General features: G+C 46.9%; 3 protein-coding genes across 3 annotated transcripts in view; all 3 read right to left on the minus strand.

Moving 5' to 3' along the window:
- Window positions 1–4,874, minus strand: part of LOC121551685 (ADP-ribosylation factor-like protein 6-interacting protein 1) — a 29,292-nt gene extending 24,418 nt beyond the window's left edge. The window contains exons 1-2 of the mRNA XM_041864400.2: window positions 4,709–4,874; window positions 1,731–1,864 (exon numbers count right to left, since the gene is read on the minus strand). Of these exons, the coding sequence (XP_041720334.2) occupies window positions 1,731–1,756 (26 nt within the window). The 5' untranslated portion in view covers window positions 1,757–1,864; window positions 4,709–4,874. The remainder of the gene's footprint in view (window positions 1–1,730; window positions 1,865–4,708) is intronic.
- Window positions 4,875–7,691: 2,817 nt separating this feature from the next.
- The window catches only part of LOC121551686 (serine/threonine-protein kinase SMG1-like), a 105,150-nt gene continuing 90,840 nt past the window's right edge, over window positions 7,692–22,001 (minus strand). Inside the window, 8 exon segments of the mRNA XM_045211068.1 lie at window positions 7,692–7,960; window positions 8,616–8,712; window positions 10,500–10,509; window positions 11,359–11,535; window positions 11,957–12,057; window positions 12,980–13,203; window positions 14,479–14,706; window positions 16,203–16,382. Of these exon segments, the coding sequence (XP_045067003.1) occupies window positions 7,883–7,960; window positions 8,616–8,712; window positions 10,500–10,509; window positions 11,359–11,535; window positions 11,957–12,057; window positions 12,980–13,203; window positions 14,479–14,706; window positions 16,203–16,382 (1,095 nt within the window). The 3' untranslated portion in view covers window positions 7,692–7,882.
- On the minus strand, window positions 13,210–14,469 carry LOC123482649. The gene is made up of 2 exons (XM_045211067.1): window positions 13,689–14,469; window positions 13,210–13,583 (listed from the first exon to the last, which is right to left on the minus strand). The coding sequence occupies exons 1-2, from the start codon at window positions 14,430–14,432 to the stop codon at window positions 13,491–13,493; spliced, it is 837 nt and encodes a 278-aa protein (XP_045067002.1). The 5' UTR covers window positions 14,433–14,469; the 3' UTR covers window positions 13,210–13,490.

The following is a 22,001-nucleotide window of genomic DNA, read 5'->3' on the forward strand; positions in this document are numbered from 1 at the left end:
AACTGAGCTACAGGGGGCCACACTAGGCATAATGTCTTAAAGAGTGATGTACATGCATGACATTTTATAATAAGAGCTATAAAGTCAAATTGGGTTTATCCATTCATTCAAGTTCTTTAAGTACCAGTCAGTAGCAGTTGTAGCTTGTTCCCTGCCCACATTTTCATACGCCAAATTATTTTTGTAATGTGTATTGACCAAGAAAAAAAACGTCCACCTTAACACACAAGTCAAGTGACAACACGGTTTATAAAATCGGTTAAACTTTTTTGTTATGGCCATTGTGCTAAAAGTAATTATACTGTTCGGACATTCATTTCCCCTATCGACATGGGGAGAGGGTACATATAAAGTAGTGATGTTAACCGCTAATCAGTTAGCTGCCGAAAATATATTTGACAGTCATGCTCATCAGTCTATAGGTTCATTTTCATCATTTATTTGGGGGTTGGGGAGCCTTCCACTTACACTGCGTTTTCAAAATACCCCTCCATATAGCCCCCTCCATTTAGCCCCCTCCATATAGCCCCCAAGAGAGGCATAATAAATCATGTTAAACTGTGTAGAATTGCAGGAAATGCGTTTTAAATTCTGGGGGACCTGGAGCTGCTTGCTTGTCAAGACATGAACATTATTTACAGACATCACTTGTTGGTTAAATAAAGGAAGAAATAAAAATGAATGTTGTAATAATTACATTTTGTAGTCTATATTAATTCCCGAAGCTGTTAAGTAGCCATGTCGTTTATTTATTTACGTCATTTAGCAGACGCTCTTATCCAGAGCGACTTTTATCAGCTGAATATCAACTGTCGGGTGGCGAGAGCACGCAACTCCTCACACCGCTGATTGCTGTGTGGAAAGAAATGTGTTGTAATAAGCCTAGTCACCGGGCAGAATTTCTAAACGCAATCTTGGGAAAACAGTTTTGATGGTAATTACTGAAAAGAGGTGGATCCCAGCTATCCAGGGCTGTATGATTTATTTCTCCAATTGGCAGTGTTTCACAATACGAGTGTCTAGCATGACAATAGAGTAACCGCCGGAAGCACATCGGCCATTCGAATGCATAAACGGTAGGCCTACACTCACTTCAAAATGTCCCTTCTCTGTGTGGTGTGTGTGTCCCTTCTCTGTGTGGTGGGTGTGTGTGTGTGTCCCTTCTCTGTGTGGTGTGTGTCCCTTCTCTGTGTGGTGTGTGTGTCCCTTCTCTGTGTGGTGTGTGTGTGTGTGTGTCCCTTCTCTGTGTGTGTGTGTGTGTGTGTGTGTCCCGTGTGTGTGTGTGTGTGTGTGTGTCCCTTCTCTGTGTGGTGTGTGTGTGTGTCCCTTCTCTGTGTGGTGTGCAGTGTTAATGTAGCAAATAATTATAATGACTGCAACACCCTGCTGGAGCCACCATGCTGCTACAGGTAAAGGTGATCATGCTGACTGCAACACCCTGCTGGAGCCACCATGCTGCTACAGGTAAAGGTGATCATGCTGACTGCAACACCCTGCTGGAGCCACCATGCTGCTACAGGTAAAGGTGATCATGCTGACTGCAACACCCTGCTGGAGCCACCATGCTGCTACAGGTAAAGGTGATCATGCTGACTGCAACATCCTGCTGGAGCCACCATGCTGCTACAGGTAAAGGTGATCATGCTGACTGCAACATCCTGCTGGAGCCACCATGCTGCTACAGGTAAAGGTGATCATGTTGATTGCGTGTATGTGTGAGTTCTACTCACATGAAGAGCAGTGTGGTGGCTGCCATCAGGGCTCCAGGGAACCATGGTTTCTTCCAGCGCAGCACCTGGTCCCCAGCCAGGATCACCTCTCCCCAGCCCTGCAGCTGCTCCTCCAGCTGGGCCGTCTCCTGGGCCTGGGGCAGGGAGCACGCCAGAGCCACACACACAGGGAGACACACAGAGACAGAGGTTAGGGAGTAGCCTTGTACGAGCCAGAACGGCCGATAAGACAGGAGCTTATCTCCTGTTTTTTGTAGAGTGAGGCAGCTTGATGTACAAGTACACCCACTGGACAGGACGCTAGTCTATTGCAGAGCCATGGGGTTAAGGTCAGTTTAAATACATACACAAATCCCCAGCTCCCGACATAGAAAGTAGCAATTTGACCAGTCTGATTAATAGTCCCCCAAGGTGAGTGAAAACGTAGCCTGATAACAGGACGGGTTGAAAAAGGACTCCAGATTCACTGGTGGACTCTGAAGAAAAGCCAGCCAACTCTCAGCCAGACAACTCTGAACTCCAATTCACATATAGTTGACAGTTTAGCCTATTAATCTAAAGAGCTCTAATCTAAGGCTGAGCACCAAATGGTACCATATTCCTTATAGGCTCTGGTCAAACGTAGTGCACTATATAGGGACTAGGGTTCAGACTGCACCACAGAAATACCACTGTTTAATTCCTCAAGGCTAGCTAATACCTTAAGCCCTGCTGACTTCCAAACATCCATCTACCACTATCAGTTCCCTCCCAAGTGGCGCAGCAGTCTAAGGCACCGCATCTCTCAGTGCTAGAGGCCTCACTAGACCCTGGTTTGATTCCAGGCTGTATCACAATCTGGCCGTGATTGGGAGTCCCATAGGGTGGCGCACAACTGGCCCAGCGTCGGCCGGGTTAGGCCCGGCATTTTTAAATAAGAATTTGTTCTTAACTGACCTGCCTGGTTAAATAAAGGTTAAATTAATCAAAAAAAGAAATAAAAAAATTGGCAGCTGAGCAGAGCTACGGGGTTGAGGAAAACAGAGGTGTCCTTGTGAATGGTCGGGGAAGTGAAATAATCCCACATTGTCTTCATACAGCCATCTCATTCCAAGGGCACTAAACACCATGCCGTCTCATGACGCACAGCCAGCCAGGAAAAGGCATAGCTATTAACGTTACAGACTTGTTTTCGAGACAGATCATCATCGTGGTCCATCCTAGTTGTCAGTTGATCCTCTGTAGTAGATTTGTTTAGTGGTTAAATGTAATCAATGACAGACGAGGCCTGACTGCTGCATCTGAGAGGTATCGTTAAGCTGTCAAAGCACAATTTGACTGAAAACAATTTCAACCAGATTCTAGAACAGCAGTTCACAAACTTTTTCCCACGCACAGCACGTCTTTCTATGGTCACTTTTTTTGCAGTTTTAAAGCTAATTTTCTTGCAATTCTATACATTTTGTCATGTCTAATGTGTATTCATGTGATTTGAATGACTCGAACATTACAAAATCTATGGGCTAAAAAAACCTAGCTAAAAAAACGTTAGTTGACATGGGATAGTCTGGACATTACTTACAAGTTATAAATAGCTCTAAGAAATGCAATGACTGACATGACAAGTGGGAAACTGATGATGCAATACCCAATTTCGAAATTGCACCTTGTGTTCTACTATTACAACTTTCAGGAGTAAGTTGAAAGCAGGACTGAGTTCCTGGGGGGGGGGGGGGGCTCCCCCAACAGTTTGGGAACCACTGCTCGAGAATGTAGTGAAATACAGATAAATTCAAGAGGGTGCAACTAAATTAATGTCTAAACCTAGTTTAGCCCATGTCACTATGAATCACATACAATTAATAATTAGATTGTTCTCTACAATATTACTACCTAATATGCTTGTACTTAAGTGTTGATTAAATGATAACGTTAGTATGTAGTGACCTTCGCTAGTTCTCTTCCATTTTTCGGCATTGGGAGACGGTAACGTCTGCGCTTTGGACCAATCAAAATCAACTTGATACCCTCGTCATATTCATCCCCCAGATCCGTGGCTTTCTATTCCTCTAACCCTGGTCAATCAATGTTGAGAGGGGCCGTTTCTATGGCAATCTAAAAGGTTAGACTAAGACATTCACTATGAAAACATGAACAGTTTTCCGGGGAGGGTAGATATTGCAATTCTGTTTTAGCGTTGTTAATTAATATGATCCATTTGGTTTTCTATTCCGCGTTTATCACACACGAACCTGCAGCCAATAGCTAGCTTGTCAGTTGACGTTGGAATTTAGCACCGTTCTGCCAACGGTCGGAGCAGTGACCACTTCTGACCATGGTCTTCATTACACTATTCACTCTAATCATGCTACATTCTCTGAGTAAATCGTCTAACTTTTGAACTATATCTTAGTTATCTTTCTGTGGCTGATCAAATAGTTAAGGTAGCGCAATGTTGGGAATTTCACACGATACAAATTAGCCAGACATTAGGCTCGCTCGGATTGCCAGCTGAACGTCTGTCACATTTAAAATAACCTTACGGCCAGCTGCTCTGTTGGGTAGCCAGTCAAATAAACACAGCTAGCTGTATGCTAGTTAAAAGACCGCCTTTCATCAATTAGCGATCTCATGCGTTAACAGCTAGTTAACTAAATAATAAGCAATAATGTTAGCTAAAAGGCCAATATTAGACTACATAACTAATGTTGTTGGCGTAGCTAACGTTATCGGCCTATGTAAAATGATATAGGCCGTCTAACAAACCATGACTTGGTTAATTCACTCAGACGGGCAGATTAAAGATTGAATGTGTTGTTGGGCACGGTTTTCATTTTCACTGATCCTTCTTCGCTAGCAAGCTACGTCCAACTAATGCTAGCATAGCTGGCTAATTGTTAGCATTTAGGCCGTTGACAGCAAGAGTCAAGCAACACTACGACGTTAACTAGCTTAGGAACAAAGGCTTGTCAAGTCGAAGGTGGGATAACGTTACTTACGAGTACGTTCGCGCTTTGTTGTCTCCCTCTGCCATAACTAGCGGTTGTTTAATCTTACGATGTTTTAAAGGCAAATTTGAAACGACCCAGGGACGCAGCAGACGCCTCCCTCTCGTCTTTGTGGCTCTTGCAGGTTTCACAAACCAACCGCTAGCTGCCTGGCAGGATGTTTTTTTAACACGTACAAAAAAAACGCGTCATGGCTAAAGGCTTTATGGGTAATGTAGTTCACGCCACTTTTCTCGGCCTCGCCCAAAATAAAACCCCTCAGCTGACATTTATGACCCAATTCATTTAAAATCAATAAACCGTTTGTTTCGCAGGAGGAAACTCCTACCACAAGGAAATTAGTAGAAAGAGCAATCATTTAATTGGCGAAACTCTGACCAATTTCACAAATCACTTGATTAGGTTTAGCTTGAATGGAATTGGAAGATTAATTTAATGTCAGTCAGGCGTTTGGGCCACCGACCACAGCTGAAGTCCTCAAGGTCCTCTGTGTTACATTTCCCCCTCACTGACTGGATCTTGATTCGTTTATTGGCTGATTGACCAGTGAGCTCATTCACCAGTTTATAACCATTACTGGATAGTCTGAAGTGAATTCCTTTCCTTGGCAAAGTCCCAAATTGTACCATATTCCCCCTTAGGGCACAGTCCCGTCTGGGACACAGCCTAGTCTCTTTTACCACTGAAAACAGTTAGCCAGCTTTCTCCACCCATCCTGTTTCCACATCAGTGTAAATAAAAGTGTTTTCAACAGTGTGGCTTCTCATCCAAAGCAGCGGAAGTACATGCACATTTCAGTCTTTTTTAGTTATGAGAGTATGGGACCTAGAAAAACAATGGAAAAGTGTATGGAGAGGGTCCTAAAAATCTGCATGTTCTTCCATTTTCTATGTACACACAGTTCATATGTTCAGTTTACAGTATCAATCTTTCCACCTGGAGAAATAATTCTAGAATAAAATAACTTCACTGTATTTTCACCGTACAAGAATGAAAAAGATCAGCCATCGCATCGTAGACATTAAAAATAGTCTAAGGCACTGCATCGCAGTGCTAGCTGTGCCACTAGAGATCCTGGTTCGAATCCAGGCTCTGTCGTAGCCGGCCGCGACCCGGGAGACCCATGCGACGGCGCACAATTGGCCCAGCGTCGTCCAGGGTAGGGGAGGGAATGGCCGAGCTGGGATGTAGCTCAGTTGGTAGAGCATGGCTTTTGCAACGCCAGGGTTGTGGGTTCGATTCCCACGGGGGGCCAGTATAAAAAAAAATATATATAAAAAAAAATGTATGCACTCACTAACTGTAAGTCACTCTGGATAAGAGAGTCTGCTAAATGACTAAAATGTAATTAACGATGCATATGTTCTGCAAATACAAAACAGAGACCGAAAAACCGACGACAATTTTAAATCCACGTTTATTTCAAACAAAATCCAATAAAATCTTTTAAGAAATAACAGTTTTGTACTATCACCCAAAAAATAAACATCCACTATTCCTTTACTTGTCTATTCTACTTATTTCTCCCACTAAAAAAGGTAAAACTAGAAGGACAGTTAGTAAGGATCAGTAAAACACAAGCTATAGGGCTGGAGAGTATACATACCATATTAGGAAGGAAGGATACTACTTACTCACACACAGGCAGAGAGTCAAAAAAGGAAAAAGCAATCTAGTCTAAAGGTTTTCTCTTTTATAAACGAGGGGGGAGGGAGGAGAAGCCTACAATACAACAGATATGAATAAAGATGCACATTGAAGAAAATTTGATTTTACATGGATTTCTCTCAGGTCAAGGTTTACGTCCCAAGTGACACCCTATTCCCGATTTAGGGCACTACCTTCGACCCAAACGTCTCTGGTCAAAAGTAGTGCACTGTATAGGGGATATGGTGCCATTCGGGATGAAAACCAAGGTTCAGATAATAACTAGCTGGAACTTTGACCACTTTGTCGTCCTTTCTCAGTCAATCCCCAAATCTCAACTCCCCTAACAGAAAATCATAACTTCAGACAATAGGATTAGTTAACTTGAGGCACATTTTTACGCAGTGCCGAAACATTTAAAAAAACACCACACAACAGTGAATCTTCTCCCCAAAAACCCGATCTCCACTTGATAATCCATTTTTAATGTGAAACTTGTGTGATACACAATTTCTAAAGAGCTTTGTAAAATATGTATTTTTTTTCTTCTGTTTTACAATAAATGTTTCAGAGAAGAAAAAAGAAAAGTCTGATGACAATTTTATTTCCTGAAATCATTTTCCCCTCAGGCTTCGGATGGAGTCCATTGAGCCGACAGATTCTCTCTCTCCCCCCCCCCATGCCACACCTGCCCAATCACAACTCACGCAGCTTAGTCGCTGGCCAATCAGAATCACTGTACCATCAGGAGGCGATTGGTTTAAAAACAGGAGCAACCTGCTCTTCAGACCCTGGCAAATCTGCCCCTTTCTCCACCCCTCTGAATGAGGTCCAAACCCAACGGCATGCTGGGTAAACCAGCTCAGCTGTTAAAGGGCGGGGGGTCATCGGTGGTAACAGTGAGTGGAGGGTGGTGGTTTTCATTTGGGGAGGGTAAAGGTTATTCAAAACATAGGGTAGAGGGGGAGGGACTTATTATCACACCTTCCCTCCCAATTTCTCTGCTCCCCTTCCTGTCCCAGACAGACCCCCCCACCTGAACAGACAAGCAGGGTGGTCGGATCGGGCTGCAGACAGACTGCAGAGTGACCCTTTAGCTGGTTGTGTTAGCTGGGTCCATTGCCAGGTGGCAGGGTTGGGTGGGACTGGGTGAAGCCAGCCAATCAGGCAGGCAGGCAGGCAGACAGCTTTAGTGCTGCTACGGTACGGGGTACGGGTTCCATGGTAGGCCCCTAGGAGGTTATATGGGGGGGTATCTTGACCCCCCCTCCCCCTCCTTCCCCATCAGCGTGTGGCACGGTTGAGTGCTGCTGCTCCAGCGGCTCCTCCCCCTCCTTCCTTCGCCCCCCCCCCCAGGCCCAGACAGACACGCCTAACCCTAACCCTGCCAGAACAGGGCAGGTGGGTAACAGGGTATCTGGGTGTCTGGTCTGGAGGTTCGGTTGGATGTCTAACCCTCCCACTGCGAGGCTCGGTTGTGTGCTGGAACCAAAGAGATGCACCACAGGGAGACACCGTTCACACCCAGGCTGTCCAACCCTCGTAGAGCTGGGACAGATTGTCCATGTTGGTGGCCTCCTTTATCACACAGTCCACCTGGAGAGGTGAGGGAGAGAGGGGAGGTGAGGAGACGGAGAAGAGAGAGAGGGATAGAAGAGGAGAGGGAGAGGAGGAAAGGGGAGAGAGGAGACCGGGATTAGGCAAAGGAGGAGGAAAGAGCAGTTGTCAACAAAGTGTGTAAAGCAGTGTGTAGCTAGCTGCCCAGTGTGTAAAGCAGTGTGTAGCTAGCTGCCCAGTGTGTAAAGCAGTGTGCAGCTAGTTGCCCAGTGTGTAAAGCAGTGTGTAGCTAGCTGCCCAGTGTGTAAAGCAGTGTGCAGCTAGCTGCCCAGTGTGTAAAGCAGTGTGTAGCTAGCTGCCCAGTGTGTAAAGCAGTGTGTAGCTAGCTGCTCAGTGTGTAAAGCAGTGTCGCTAGCTGCCCAGTGTGTAAAGCAGTGTGTCGCTAGCTGCCCAGTGTGTAAAGCAGTGTGTAGCTAGCTGCCCAGTGTGTAGCTAGCTGCTCAGTGTGTAAAGCAGTGTGTAGCTAGCTGCTCAGTGTGTAAAGCAGTGTGTAGCTAGCTGCTCAGTGTGTAAAGCAGTGTGTAGCTAGCTGCTCAGTGTGTAAAGCAGTGTGTAGCTAGCTGCTCAGTGTGTAAAGCAGTGTGTAGCTAGCTGCTCAGTGTGTAAAGCAGTGTGTAAAGCAGTGTGTCGCTACCTGCTCAGAGACACTCATCCTCCTGTTGGGGTCCACGTCTCTCCCCTCCAGCTTGGCTTTCACCCTCTTCCACACGCTCACCGCGACAGTTCCTCTCCTGGACAGCTGCAGCACACACACGCGTCATAGTCAGCACACACACCACGTCATAGTCAGCACACACACCACGTCATAGTCAGCACACACACCACGTCATAGTCAACACACACACCACGTCATAGTCAACACAAACACCACGTCATAGTCAACACACACACCACGTCATAGTCAGCACACACACCACGTCATAGTCAACACACACACACACCACGTCATAGTCAACACAAACACCACGTCATAGTCAGCACACACCACGTCATAGTCAACACACACACCACGTCATAGTCAACACACACCACGTCATAGTCAGCACAAACACCACGTCATAGTCAACACAAACACCACGTCATAGTCAGCACACACCACGTCATAGTCAACACACACACACACCACGTCATAGTCAACACAAACACCACGTCATAGTCAACACACACACACACACACCACGTCATAGTCAACACACACACACACCACGTCATAGTCAACACAAACACCACGTCATAGTCAACACACACACACACCACGTCATAGTCAGCACACACACCACGTCATAGTCAACACACACACACACCACGTCATAGTCAACACAAACACCACGTCATAGTCAGCACACACCACGTCATAGTCAACACACACACCACGTCATAGTCAACACACACCACGTCATAGTCAGCACAAACACCACGTCATAGTCAACACAAACACCACGTCATAGTCAGCACACACACCACGTCATAGTCAACACACACACCACGTCATAGTCAACACAAACACCACGTCATAGTCAGCACACACACCACGTCATAGTCAACACACACACCACGTCATAGTCAACACAAACACCACGTCATAGTCAACACACACACCACGTCATAGTCAACACACACACCACGTCATAGTCAGCACACACACCACGTCATAGTCAACACACACACACACCACGTCATAGTCAACACAAACACCACGTCATAGTCAGCACACACACCACGTCATAGTCAACACACACACCACGTCATAGTCAACACAAACACCACGTCATAGTCAGCACACACACCACGTCATAGTCAACACACACACGGACAGATAGAGCGTCCGAGACAGCAAGCCTCAGAGCCCCACAGGTTGCGTGCTCAAATGGCACCCTATTCCTTATACAGTGCCTTCGGAAAGTATTCAGACCCCTTGACTTTTTACACACTGTGTTACATTACAGCCTTATTTTAAAATTGATTAAATAAAACAATTTCCTCAGCAATCTACACACAATACCCCATAATGACAAAGCGAAAACAGGCATTTTGAAATGTTACCACATTTATTAAAAACAAAAATATAAAGGCCTTATTTACGTAAGTATTCAGACCCTTTGCTACGAGACTCGAAATTGAGCTCAGGTGCATCCTATTTCCATTGATCATCCTTGAGATGTTTCTACAACTTGATTGGAGTCCACCTGTGGTAAATTCAATTGATTGGACATTATTTGGAAAGGCACACACCTGTCTATATAAGGTCACACAGTTGACAGTGCATGTCAGAGCAAAATCCAAGCCATGAGGTCGAAGGAATTGTCCGTGAGAGCTCCGAGACAGGGGCACAGGTCTGGGAAAGGGTACCAAAACATTACTGCAGCATTGAAGGTCCCCAAGAACACAGTGGCCTCCATCATTCTGTAAAGGAAGAAGTTTGAAACTAAGACTCTTCCTAGAGCTGGCCGCCCGGCCAAACTGAGCAATCGGGGAGAAGGGCCTTGGTCAGGAGGTGACCAAGAACCCCGATGGTCACTCTGACAGAGCTCTAGAGTTCCTCTGTGGAGATGGGAGAACCTTCCAGAAGGACAACCATCTCTGCAGCACTCCACCAATCAGGCCTTTATGGTAGAGTGGCCAGACGGAAGCCACTCCTCAGTGAAACGCATGACAGCCCACTTGGAGTTTGCCAAAAGGCACCTAAAGACTCTCAGACCATGAGAAACAAGATTCTCTGGTCTGATGAAACCAAGATGGAACTCTTTGGCCTGAATGCCAAGCGTCACGTCTGGAGGAAACCTGGCACCATCCCTAAGGTGAAGCATGGTGGTGGCAGCATCATGCTGTGGGGATGTTTTTCAGCGGCAGGGACTGGGAGACTAGTCAGGATCGAGGCAAAGATGAACGGTGCAAAGTACAGTGAGATCCTTGATGAAAACCTGCTCCAGAGCACTCAGGACCTCAGACTGGGGCGAAGATTCACCTTTAACAGGACAACGACCTAAGCACACAGCAAAGACAACACAGGAGTGGCTTTGGGACAAGTCTCTGAAAATCCTTGAGTGGCCCAGCCAGAGCCCGGACTTGAACCTGATCGAACATCTCTGGAGAGACCTGAAAATAGCTGTGCAGCGACGCTCCCCATCAAACCTGACAGAGCTTGTGAGGATCTACAGAGAAGAATGGGAGAAACTCCCCAAATACAGGTGTGCCAAGCTTGTAGCGTCATACCCAAGAAGACTTGAGGCTGTAATCGCTGCCAAAGGTGCTTCAACAAAGTATTGAGTAAAGGGTCTGAATACTTATGTAAACGTGATATTTTTTTCTGCCACTTCTTCAAATAATGCACTCATTGAATTGGAGGTCAGGGGTTAGATAGAGGTTAGGGGTCGTACCTCGTCCCGTCTTGGGGTCACGTACAGACCGCTTGGGGCTGGGATTCAGACCCTTGCTGGTCATCGTCTGAGCGCAAGGGGGGGTGTCCGCCGGGGTGCCAAGGTTACGGGGGAGGAGCTTGCGTGAATTCTGGGACATTGAGTCCGTCTGAGTCTTCACACCGCTGCACTTCACCGCTGGGGGGAGGGGGGCAGAGAGCAGAAGAGGGGGGCAGAGAGCAGGAGAGGGGGAGAGAGAGCAGGAGAGGGGGAGAGAGAGCAGGAGAGGGGGAGAGAGCAGGAGAGGGGGAGAGAGAGCAGGAGAGGGGGAGAGAGAGCAGGAGAGGGGGAGAGAGAGCAGGAGAGGGGGAGAGAGCAGGAGAGGGGGAGAGAGAGAGAGGAAAGAGAACAGGAGAGCGTAATCATTGCCTGTGAGCTCTGAAGCGAGATGCAATTTTTCCTCATTCTGGTATTTATTAACACAGGTTATCACATTAAACAAAGGGCACCCTATTCACTATGTAGTGCCCTACTTTTGACCAGGGACCATAGTAGTGCACTACATTGGGAGTAGGGTGCCTTCAGCCAGGGTAGTGCACCATGAGGGGGGTGTAGTTACCTGCAGCGAAGCTGGTCTGAGCTGTAGAGGTGGGGCTGGAACAGTCTCCGCCCCTCTCTGTCACCAACGGAGACGCAAAGCCAACCAGGCCGTTATACACACTGGAGACAGAGAGACAGACAGAGAGAGAGAGACAGAGAGAGAGAGACAGAGAGAGAGAGACAGAGAGAGAGAGACAGAGAGACAGAGAGAGAGAGACAGAGAGAGAGAGACAGAGAGAGAGAGACAGAGAGAGAGAGACAGAGAGAGAGAGACAGAGAGAGACAGACAGAGACAGACAGAGAGAGAGAGAGAGAGAGAGAGAGAGAGAGAGAGACGAGAGAGAGAGGGTGTCAGTACGGGTAGGGGTTTGTGTAACTCTGGTGTGTGTCGCTCCTTCACGGTGTGTGTGTACCTGGTACTCTGTGTCGCTCCTTCACGTATGGTAATAATTTATGTATCATTAAGGGAAAATGTTGGGAAATGTCAAAGATAAAATATAGTAAACATGATTGACATTTTATAAGTCCAGATGCATGTCTAAAAAAGGAATATAGTCAATACAATGTGCAAACATGCTTTAATGAATGTATGCATTTTATTTTTTAAAGTGTCTGAGCCACGCCACCAATATAATGAGATAAGGGGAAGAGGCCATATGGAAAAGCGCCCATGGTCTTTTGGAGTAAACAACATGTGTTGTTGGACTTTGAAAGATAATAGTGGCGTGGCAGTTAAAGATGTTAATCAGTGATCTTAAGGGGAGTAGCTTTGTAAGCTATGTATACATGACTGAGCATTTGTGTGTGTCTATAAGAGATCTCTAAGCCAAAGAGAGACAGTTGCTCCATGGAACAAGCTCGGCTTTATTATGCAATAAAGTCTCATTCTTGGATTCACAAGCTCCGGTCTCTTGAGAGATATTTTTGAGTTGACTATTTTTTAGTCAAATATTTCTACGACACACGGTGTGTGTGTGTGTGTACCTGGTGCTCTGTGTGTCGCTCCTTCACGGTGTGTGTGTGTGTGTGTGTGTGTGTGTACCTGGTACTCTGTGTGAGTAGTTCCTTCAGGGTAGCAGGTATCTCCTGCAGTAGCTCCACCCCCTCCTGACTGGATCCTCCTCCTCGAGGCTGGCCCGTTGCCTGGACGACAGTGAACAGCACGATCTGCACGTTGTCCTGCCACGCCTTGTACTCCGACAGGAACTGGCGCACGCTGCCCTCGTAGGTCACTTCCTCCCCCTCTGCCAGCGCGTTCTCCTCGTCCTACGGGAGAGACAGAAGACGTTTCACTGGCTCATCTACAGTCAATGGACTAAGCGGACCAGACCGGGACTGTGACAATTCTTTCCTATGGTAAACGGCCTGAGTAAGACATCTTCATTTATCCACCATCTTTGCTACGGTACGGGGGCCTGGGAGGGACAAACAGGGCGGAGGTAAGGGGCCCACACATGGACAAACAGAGCGGGCCGAGGTCAGGTCAGTTAGGAAGGAGTTGGTGTGAAAAGGCAAAGGGTGTTTATCAAAAGTATTTTCATATAAATATTTTTTTAAACAAATAAATCATTATGAAAGTTGCATAGTGGATTGCTGAGAGTATCATGTATCTCTCGGTCTCCCTGTTTGTGTGTCACTGTCCGTACCTTGGCCATGGCCCACAGCAGGTGGTGTGTGTCTGTATCTGTGTCTCCCGTACCTTGGCCATGGCCCACAGCAGGTGGTGTGTGTCTGTATCTGTGTCTCCGTACCTTGGCCATGGCCCACAGCAGGTGGTGTGTGTCTGTGTATCTGTGTCTCCCGTACCTTGGCCATGGCCCACAGCAGGTGGTGTGTGTCTGTGTATCTGTGTCTCCCGTACCTTGGCCATGGCCCACAGCAGGTGGTGTGTGTCTGTATCTGTGTCTCCCGTACCTTGGCCATGGCCCACAGCAGGTGGTGTGTGTCTGTATCTGTGTCTCCCGTACCTTGGCCATGGCCCACAGCAGGTGGTGTGTGTCTGTATCTGTGTCTCCCGTACCTTGGCCATGGCCCACAGCAGGTGGTGTGTGTCTGTGTATCTGTGTCTCCCGTACCTTGGCCATGGCCCACAGCAGGTGGTGTGTGTCTGTATCTGTGTCTCCCGTACCTTGGCCATGGCCCACAGCAGGTGGTGTGTGTCTGTGTATCTGTGTCTCCCGTACCTTGGCCATGGCCCACAGCAGGTGGTGTGTGTCTGTGTATCTGTGTCTCCCGTACCTTGGCCATGGCCCACAGCAGGTGGTGTGTGTCTGTATCTGTGTCTCCCGTACCTTGGCCATGGCCCACAGCAGGTGGTGTGTGTCTGTGTATCTGTGTGTCTGTGTATCTGTGTCTCCCGTACCTTGGCCATGGCCCACAGCAGGTGGTGTGTGTCTGTGTATCTGTGTGTCTGTGTATCTGTGTCTCCCGTACCTTGGCCATGGCCCACAGCAGGTGGTGTGTGTCTGTATCTGTGTCTCCCGTACCTTGGCCATGGCCCACAGCAGGTGGTGTGTGTCTGTGTATCTGTGTCTCCCGTACCTTGGCCATGGCCTTCAGCAGGTGTTTGACGTCAGCCAGGTGGCGGTTGTGATTGGACAGGATGCCCTTGATGCTGTCCACCAATAGCTGCAGTGTTTCCGTGGCGACGTCCAGCTGCTGCTCGCGCTCCTCTTGCACAGCCCCCTGGGTAGCCAGCTCCTGACCCAGCTGCTTCTGGGCACAGGCCAGCCAATCAGGGCTGCCGATGGGCAGCTCCAACGCCGGGCTCTGAGGTTGAGGGGGGAGGAAAGATGGGAGAGTGATGCGAGTCCCAAATGGTACCCCTATCCCCTTTATCAGCACTGCCCAACACGGTTCCTGGAGAGCTCCTCTCCTGTAGGATTTTGCTCCAACCCCAGTTGTACTAGATTAGGGTTGGAGCGAAAACCTAGTGTCGGAGGGCGGAGTGTCTGCTGGTTTCTTGCATTTCCTTTCAATGTGTCCAATTAACACCTAAATACTCACCAGTCTGTGGAGCAGCTGTAGCTATGGGTTAGGGGTCAGTACTCACCAGTCTGTGGAGCTGTAGCTATGGGTTAGGGGTCAGTACTCACCAGTCTGTGGAGCTGTAGCTATGGGTTAGGGGTCAGTACTCACCAGTCTGTGGAGCAGCTGTAGCTAGGGGTTAGGGGTCAGTACTCACCAGTCTGTGGAGCTGTAGCTAGGGGTTAGGGGTCAGTACTCACCAGTCTGTGGAGCTGTAGCTATGGGTTAGGGGTCAGTACTCACCAGTCTGTAGAGCTGTAGCTATGGGTTAGGGGTCAGTACTCACCAGTCTGTGGAGCAGCTGTAGCTAGGGGTTAGGGGTCAGTACTCACCAGCCTGTGGAGCTGTAGCTATGGGTTAGGGGTCAGTACTCACCAGTCTGTGGAGCTGTAGCTATGGGTTAGGGGTCAGTACTCACCAGTCTGTGGAGCTGTAGCTATGGGTTAGGGGTCAGTACTCACCAGTCTGTGGAGCTGTAGCTATGGGTTAGGGGTCAGTACTCACCAGTCTGTGGAGCTGTAGCTATGGGTTAGGGGGTCAGTACTCACCAGTCTGTGGAGCTGTAGCTATGGGTTAGGGGTCAGTACTCACCAGTCTGTGGAGCTGTAGCTATGGGTTAGGGGGTCAGTACTCACCAGTCTGTGGAGCTGTAGCTATGGGTTAGGGGTCAGTACTCACCAGTCTGTGGAGCTGTAGCTATGGGTTAGGGGTCAGTACTCACCAGTCTGTGGAGCTGTAGCTAGGAGTTAGGGGTCAGTACTCACCAGCCTGTGGAGCTGTAGCTATGGGTTAGGGGTCAGTACTCACCAGTCTGTGGAGCTGTAGCTAGGAGTTAGGGGTCAGTACTCACCAGTCTGTGGAGCTGTAGCTATGGGTTAGGGGGTCAGTACTCACCAGTCTGTGGAGCTGTAGCTATGGGTTAGGGGTCAGTACTCACCAGTCTGTGGAGCTGTAGCTAGGGGTTAGGGGTCAGTACTCACCAGTCTGTGGAGCTGTAGCTAGGAGTTAGGGGTCAGTACTCACCAGTCTGTGGAGCTGTAGCTAGGAGTTAGGGGTCAGTACTCACCAGTCTGTGGAGCTGTAGCTAGGAGTTAGGGGTCAGTACTCACCAGTCTGTGGAGCTGTAGCTATGGGTTAGGGGTCAGTACTCACCAGTCTGTGGAGCTGTAGCTATGGGTTAGGGGTCAGTACTCACCAGTCTGTGGAGCTGTAGCTATGGGTTAGGGGTCAGTACTCACCAGTCTGTGGAGCAGCTGTAGCTCTATGGGGGAGATGGAGGTGTTGAACTGGGCAGCGTAGGAGCAGGTCTGCTGGCACCTCTTCAGCAACTCAAACAGAGTGGAGTCCATGCTCAGGGCCTCGGAGGTCCGCGTCCGCAGACCCTCAAAGTTCAGTATGGTACTGCACAGGAACGTCACCTGGGAACAGGAATAATAACGTTTAGGACAACACCTGGTAACAGGAATAACAACGTTTAGGACACCTGGTAATGGGAATAACACAGTTTAGGACAACACCTGGTAATGGGAATAACACTGTTTAGGACAACACCTGGTAACGGGAATAACACAGTTTAGGACGACACCTGGTAACGGGAATAACAACGTTTAGGACAACACCTGGTAACGGGAATAACACAGTTTAGGACGACACCTGGTAAATGGAATAACAAAATTGAGGACGACACCTGGTAAATGGAATAACAAAATTGAGAACGACACCTGGTAACAGGAATGATAAAGTTGAGGACGACACCTGGTAACGGGAATGATAACGTTGAGGACGACACCTGGTAACGGGAATGATAACGTTGAGGACGACACCTGGTAATGGGAATAATAACGTTGAGGACGACACCTGGTAACGGGAATGATAACGTTGAGGACGACACCTGGTAACGGGAATGATAACGTTGAGGACGACACCTGGTAACGGGAATAATAACGTTGAGGATGACACCTAGTAACGGGAATGATAAAGTTGAGGACGACACCTGGTAACGGGAATAATAACGTTGAGGATGACACCTAGTAACGGGAATGATAAAGTTGAGGACGACACCTAGTAACGGGAATAATAACGTTGAGGATGACACCTAGTAACGGGAATGATAAAGTTGAGGACGACACCTAGTAACGGGAATAATAACGTTGAGGATGACACCTAGTAACGGGAATGATAAAGTTGAGGACAACACCTGTAACAGGAACGACAAAGTTGAGGAACGTCAATTGATAGTTGGAATAAAGTTTAGATATCATTTTAAATTCTAAAAAAAAAAGTTAAATCAGCGGAAATAGCTCTCCGGGGCCAGGCTTGAAGAACACGTGGTTACTAGCTTGAACATACAGCCCGTCGCAGGGCCCTGGTCAAAATATGTGCACTATACAAATGTTTTCCATAAGCGCCTTCCTTCGGCTAAATAGCCGATAACAGATTCACTGTAATCCGGCTACTTTTTCCACTGTATAAATTAACTAGGCTTCTTTTCATTTCAAAGTTTAAATTCGCTAGTCAGAAATGTCCGTATATCCTTCTCCCGCTAGAATGAACGCTATGCACCTTCTAGTGTTGTATTGATAGGACAGGCGCCTGTCAGTCAGAGCGAGCGATGGCAGGGAAACACTGCTGGTTAGTCAGTCTGCTCTCTGTCCCGCCTCTCCGTACCAGTGTTATTTTTGTACGCTGTGGTTGGCTGCGGTCAAATTAATTTTCACTGAGGAGGGAGAGCATGATGTGGCTTCATCTGTCTCATGTGAGAGAATTTACACGTCCCACGTACGTGGTAACGATGAGTTGAAATCCACGTATTGTTTTGTGGTATTTGGTATTTCATTAGGATCCCCATTAGCTGTTGTGAAAGCAGCAGCTACTCTTCCCGGGGGTCCACACGAAACATGACATAATACAGAACATTAATAGACAACCGCTCAAGCAGAAAACTACATCAATTTTAAAAGATTGCACACGTATCCAACATATCAATACATCCACACAAAATATCTAGGTCAAATAGGGGAGAGGCGTTGTGCCGTAAGGTGTTGCTTTAAACCAGGTTTGCTGTTCTTTTGAGCAATATGAGATGGAAGGGAATTCCATTTAATAATGCCGCTATATAATATTGTACGCTTTCTTGAATTTGTTCTGGATTTGGGGACTGTGAAAAGACCCCTGGTGGCATGTCTGGTGGGGTAAGTGTCAGAGCTGTGTGTAAATTGACTACGCAAACAATTTGGAATTTTCAACACGTTAATGTTTCTTATAAAAAGAAGAAGTGATGCAGTCAGTCTTTCCTCAACTCTTAGCCAATAGAGACTGGCATGCATAGTATTAATATCAGCCCTCTGATTACAATGAAGAGCAAGACGTGCCGCTCTGTTCTGGGCCAGCTGCAGCTTAACTAGGTCTTTCCTTGCAGCACTCGACCACACGACTGGACAATAATCAAGACAAAACTAGAGCCTGCAGGACTTGCTTTGTGGAGTGTGGTGTCAAGAGTATCTCTTTATTACGGCCAGACCTCTCCCCATCTTTTCAACCATTGAATTTATATGTTTTGACCATGACAGTTTACAATATAATATAATATGCCATTTAGCAGACGCTTTTATCCAAAGCGACTTACAGTCATGCGTGCATACATTTTTGTGTATGGGTGGTCCCGGGGATCGAACCCACTACCTTGGCGTTACAAGCGCCGTGCTCTACCAGCTGAGCTACAGAGGACCACACACACAATCTAAGGTGACACCAAGTAATTTAGTCTCCTCAACTTGTTCAACAGCTACACCATTCATTACCAGATTCAGCTGAGGTCTAGAACTTAGGGAATGATTTGTACCAAATACAATGCTCTTAGTTTTCGAGATGTTCAGGACCCGTTTATTACTGGCCACCTATTCAAAAACTGACTGCAACTCCTTGTTAAGGGTTTCAGTGACTTCATCAGCTGTGGTGGCTGACATGTATATGGTTGAATCGTCAGCATTCATGGACACACAGGCTTTATTTCATCGTGGCACATTCATTTTGAGTGTTTCATAAAGCCTACACAACCAGGGTGTCGGGTAACAGGCTATTTACTGTGCTTTGATTGACGACCAAACAGCAAGCGTTGACTAGTTCATAAAAAGGTGCCAAACTGACTGAATAATTCAAATCTCCTATATCCTTTTGCTATTCATAAATCATACGTGAAGTTATATGTCCATGGTATCGCGTCGGGACACGTAAACTAAATATCTTGTTTGTATTTAACTAGGATTCAAGCCCATGTCGAGACTTGCCAGTGAAGCCTAGTGATGGGTTGTTCAAACAAACGGTTATTTTTGAACGGCTCATTTTGAACTGATATTTTAGGTGAACAGAACCGAATCGGTGAGAGAGCCGTTCATTTGGCTCCCTAATTTGCATACTGGTAGGTTACTACTGCTTCTTGGCGATTCTCTGCAGATAATATTATGAAAACACTCGATGAAGACGTTGAATCATCACTGCAGAAACAATAGATAGTAGAGCCTTATTGTGGTCTAAGATATGATCAAAGAAAACACACTGAAGGTTAGAAAAAGCTAATGTCATGATACTTACAGTGGGGGAAAAAAGTATTTAGTCAACCACCAATTGTGCAAGTTCTCCCACTTAAAAAGATGAGAGGCCTGTAATTTTCTCATACGTACACGTCAACTATGACAGACAAATTGAGAAAAAAAAATCCAGAAAATCACATTGTAGGATTTTTTATGAATTTATTTGCAAATTATGGTGGAAAATAAGTATTTGGTCACCTACAAACAACAAGATTTCTGGCTCTCACAGACCTGTAACTTCTTCATGAAGAGGCTCCTCTGTCCTCCACTCGTTACCTGTATTAATGGCACCTGTTTGAACTTGTTATCAGTATAAAAGACACCTGTCCACAACCTCAAACAGTCACACTCCAAACTCCACTATGGCCAAGACCAAAGAGCTGTCAAAGGACACCAGAAACAAAAATTGTAGACCTGCACCAGGCTGGGAAGACTGAATCTGCAATAGGTAAGCAGCTTGGTGTGAAGAAATCAACTGTGGGAGCAATTATTAGGAAATGGAAGACATACAAGACCACTGATAATCTCCCCTCGATCTGGGGCTCCACGCAAGATCTCACCCCCGTGGGGTCAAAATGATCACAAGAACGGTGAGCAGAAATCCCAGAACCACACGGGGGACCTAGTGAATGACCTGCAGAGAGCTGGGACCAAAGTAACAAAGCCTACCATCAGTAACACACTACGCCGCCAGGGACTCAAATCCTGCAGTGCCAGACGTGTCCCCCTGCTTAAGCCAGTACATGTCCAGGCCCGTCTGAAGTTTGCTAGAGTGCATTTGGATGATCCAGAAGAGGATTGGGAGAATGTCATATGGTCAGATGAAACCAAAATAGAACTTTTTGGTAAAAACTCAACTCGTCGTGTTTGGAGGACAAAGAATGCTGAGTTGCATCCAAAGAACACCATACCTACTGTGAAGCATGGGGGTGGAAACATCATGCTTTGGGGCTGTTTTTCTGCAAAGGGACCAGGACGACTGATCCATGTAAAGGAAAGAATGAATGGGGCCATGTATCGTGAGATTTTGAGTGGAAACCTCCTTCCATCAGCAAAGGCATTGAAGATGAAACGTGGCTGGGTCTTTCAGCATGACAATGATCCCAAACACACCGCCCGGGCAACGAAGGAGTGGCTTCGTAGAAGCATTTCAAGGTCCTGGAGTGGCCTAGCCAGTCTCCAGATCTCAACCCCATAGAAAATCTTTGGAGGGAGTTGAAAGTCTGTGTTGCCCAGCGACAGCCCCAAAACATCACTGCTCTAGAGGAGATCTGCATGGAGGAATGGGCCAAAATACCAGCAACAGTGTGTGAAAACCTTGTGAAGACTTACAGAAAACGTTTGACCTGTGTCATTGCCAACAAAGGGTATATAACAAAGTATTGAGAAACGTTTGTTATTGACCAAATACTTATTTTCCACCATAATTTGCAAATAAATACATTAAAAATCCTACAATGTGATTTTCTGGATTTTTTTCTTCTCATTTTGTCTGTCATAGTTGACGTGTACCTATGATGAAAATTACAGGCCTCTCATCTTTTTAAGTGGGAGAACTTGCACAAATGGTGGCTGACTAAATACTTTTTTCCCCCACTGTATATGGTAATATTAAGGATATTGATATTGGCCTACTGATTTGATTAAAGTGTTGACAAGAGAGTAGTCAACTGCTGCTTTCTGTGAAGCAAAGCCCATGTTTAACACCTGCTTCATGAAGCAAAGCCCATGTTTAACACCTGCTTCATGAAGCAAAGCCCATGCTTAACACCCTCTTCATTCTTCAGTCATACCTGTAGGTCTAGTCATGGGGCCTGACTCTGCATAAAAGTAAGAATGCATGATATGGCGGGGGGTCTGGGGGGGTCCTCCCCCTGAATCTTTTGCATTTTAAATGTATTTTTCCTGCAATTCTGCTCAAATGGGTGACACGTCTGGTGAGTATGCAGGCCATGGAAGAACTGGGACATTTTCAGCTTCCAGGAATTTTGTACAGATCCTTGCGACATGGGGCCATGCATTATCATGCTGAAACATGAGGTGATGGCGCCAGATGAATGGCACGACAATGGGCCTCACTCTCGTCACGGTCTCTCTGTGCATTCAAATTGCCATTGATAAAATGCAATTGTGTTCGTTGTCCGTAGCTTATGCCTGCACATACCACCGCCACCATTGGGCACTCTGGTCTCAACGTTGACATCAGCAAACCGCTTGCCCCACGCCGCCATACACGTGGTCTGCGGTTGTGAGGCCGGTTGGACATACTGCCAAATTCTCTGAAACGACGTTGTAGTAGAGAAATGAAAATTCAATTATCTGGCAATAGCTCTGGTGGACATTCCTGCAGTCAGCATGCCAATTGCACTGCTCCCTAAAAACTTGAGACATGTGGCATTGTGTTGTGAGACAAAACTGCACATTTTAGAGTGGCCTTTATTGTCCCCA

The sequence above is a fragment of the Coregonus clupeaformis genome, chromosome 35 (genome assembly GCF_020615455.1).
Source record: "Coregonus clupeaformis isolate EN_2021a chromosome 35, ASM2061545v1, whole genome shotgun sequence".
Taxonomy (NCBI): domain Eukaryota; kingdom Metazoa; phylum Chordata; class Actinopteri; order Salmoniformes; family Salmonidae; genus Coregonus; species Coregonus clupeaformis.

Coding starts and splice junctions, on each gene's coding strand:
- LOC123482649 (XM_045211067.1), bottom strand. CDS start 14,432: ATGGCCAAGGTACGGGAGACACAGATACAGACACACACCACCTGCTGT. Junction 13,584..13,688: donor TGCTGTGGGCCATGGCCAAG/GTACGGAGACAC, acceptor GCCATGGCCAAG/GTACGGACAGTGACACACAA.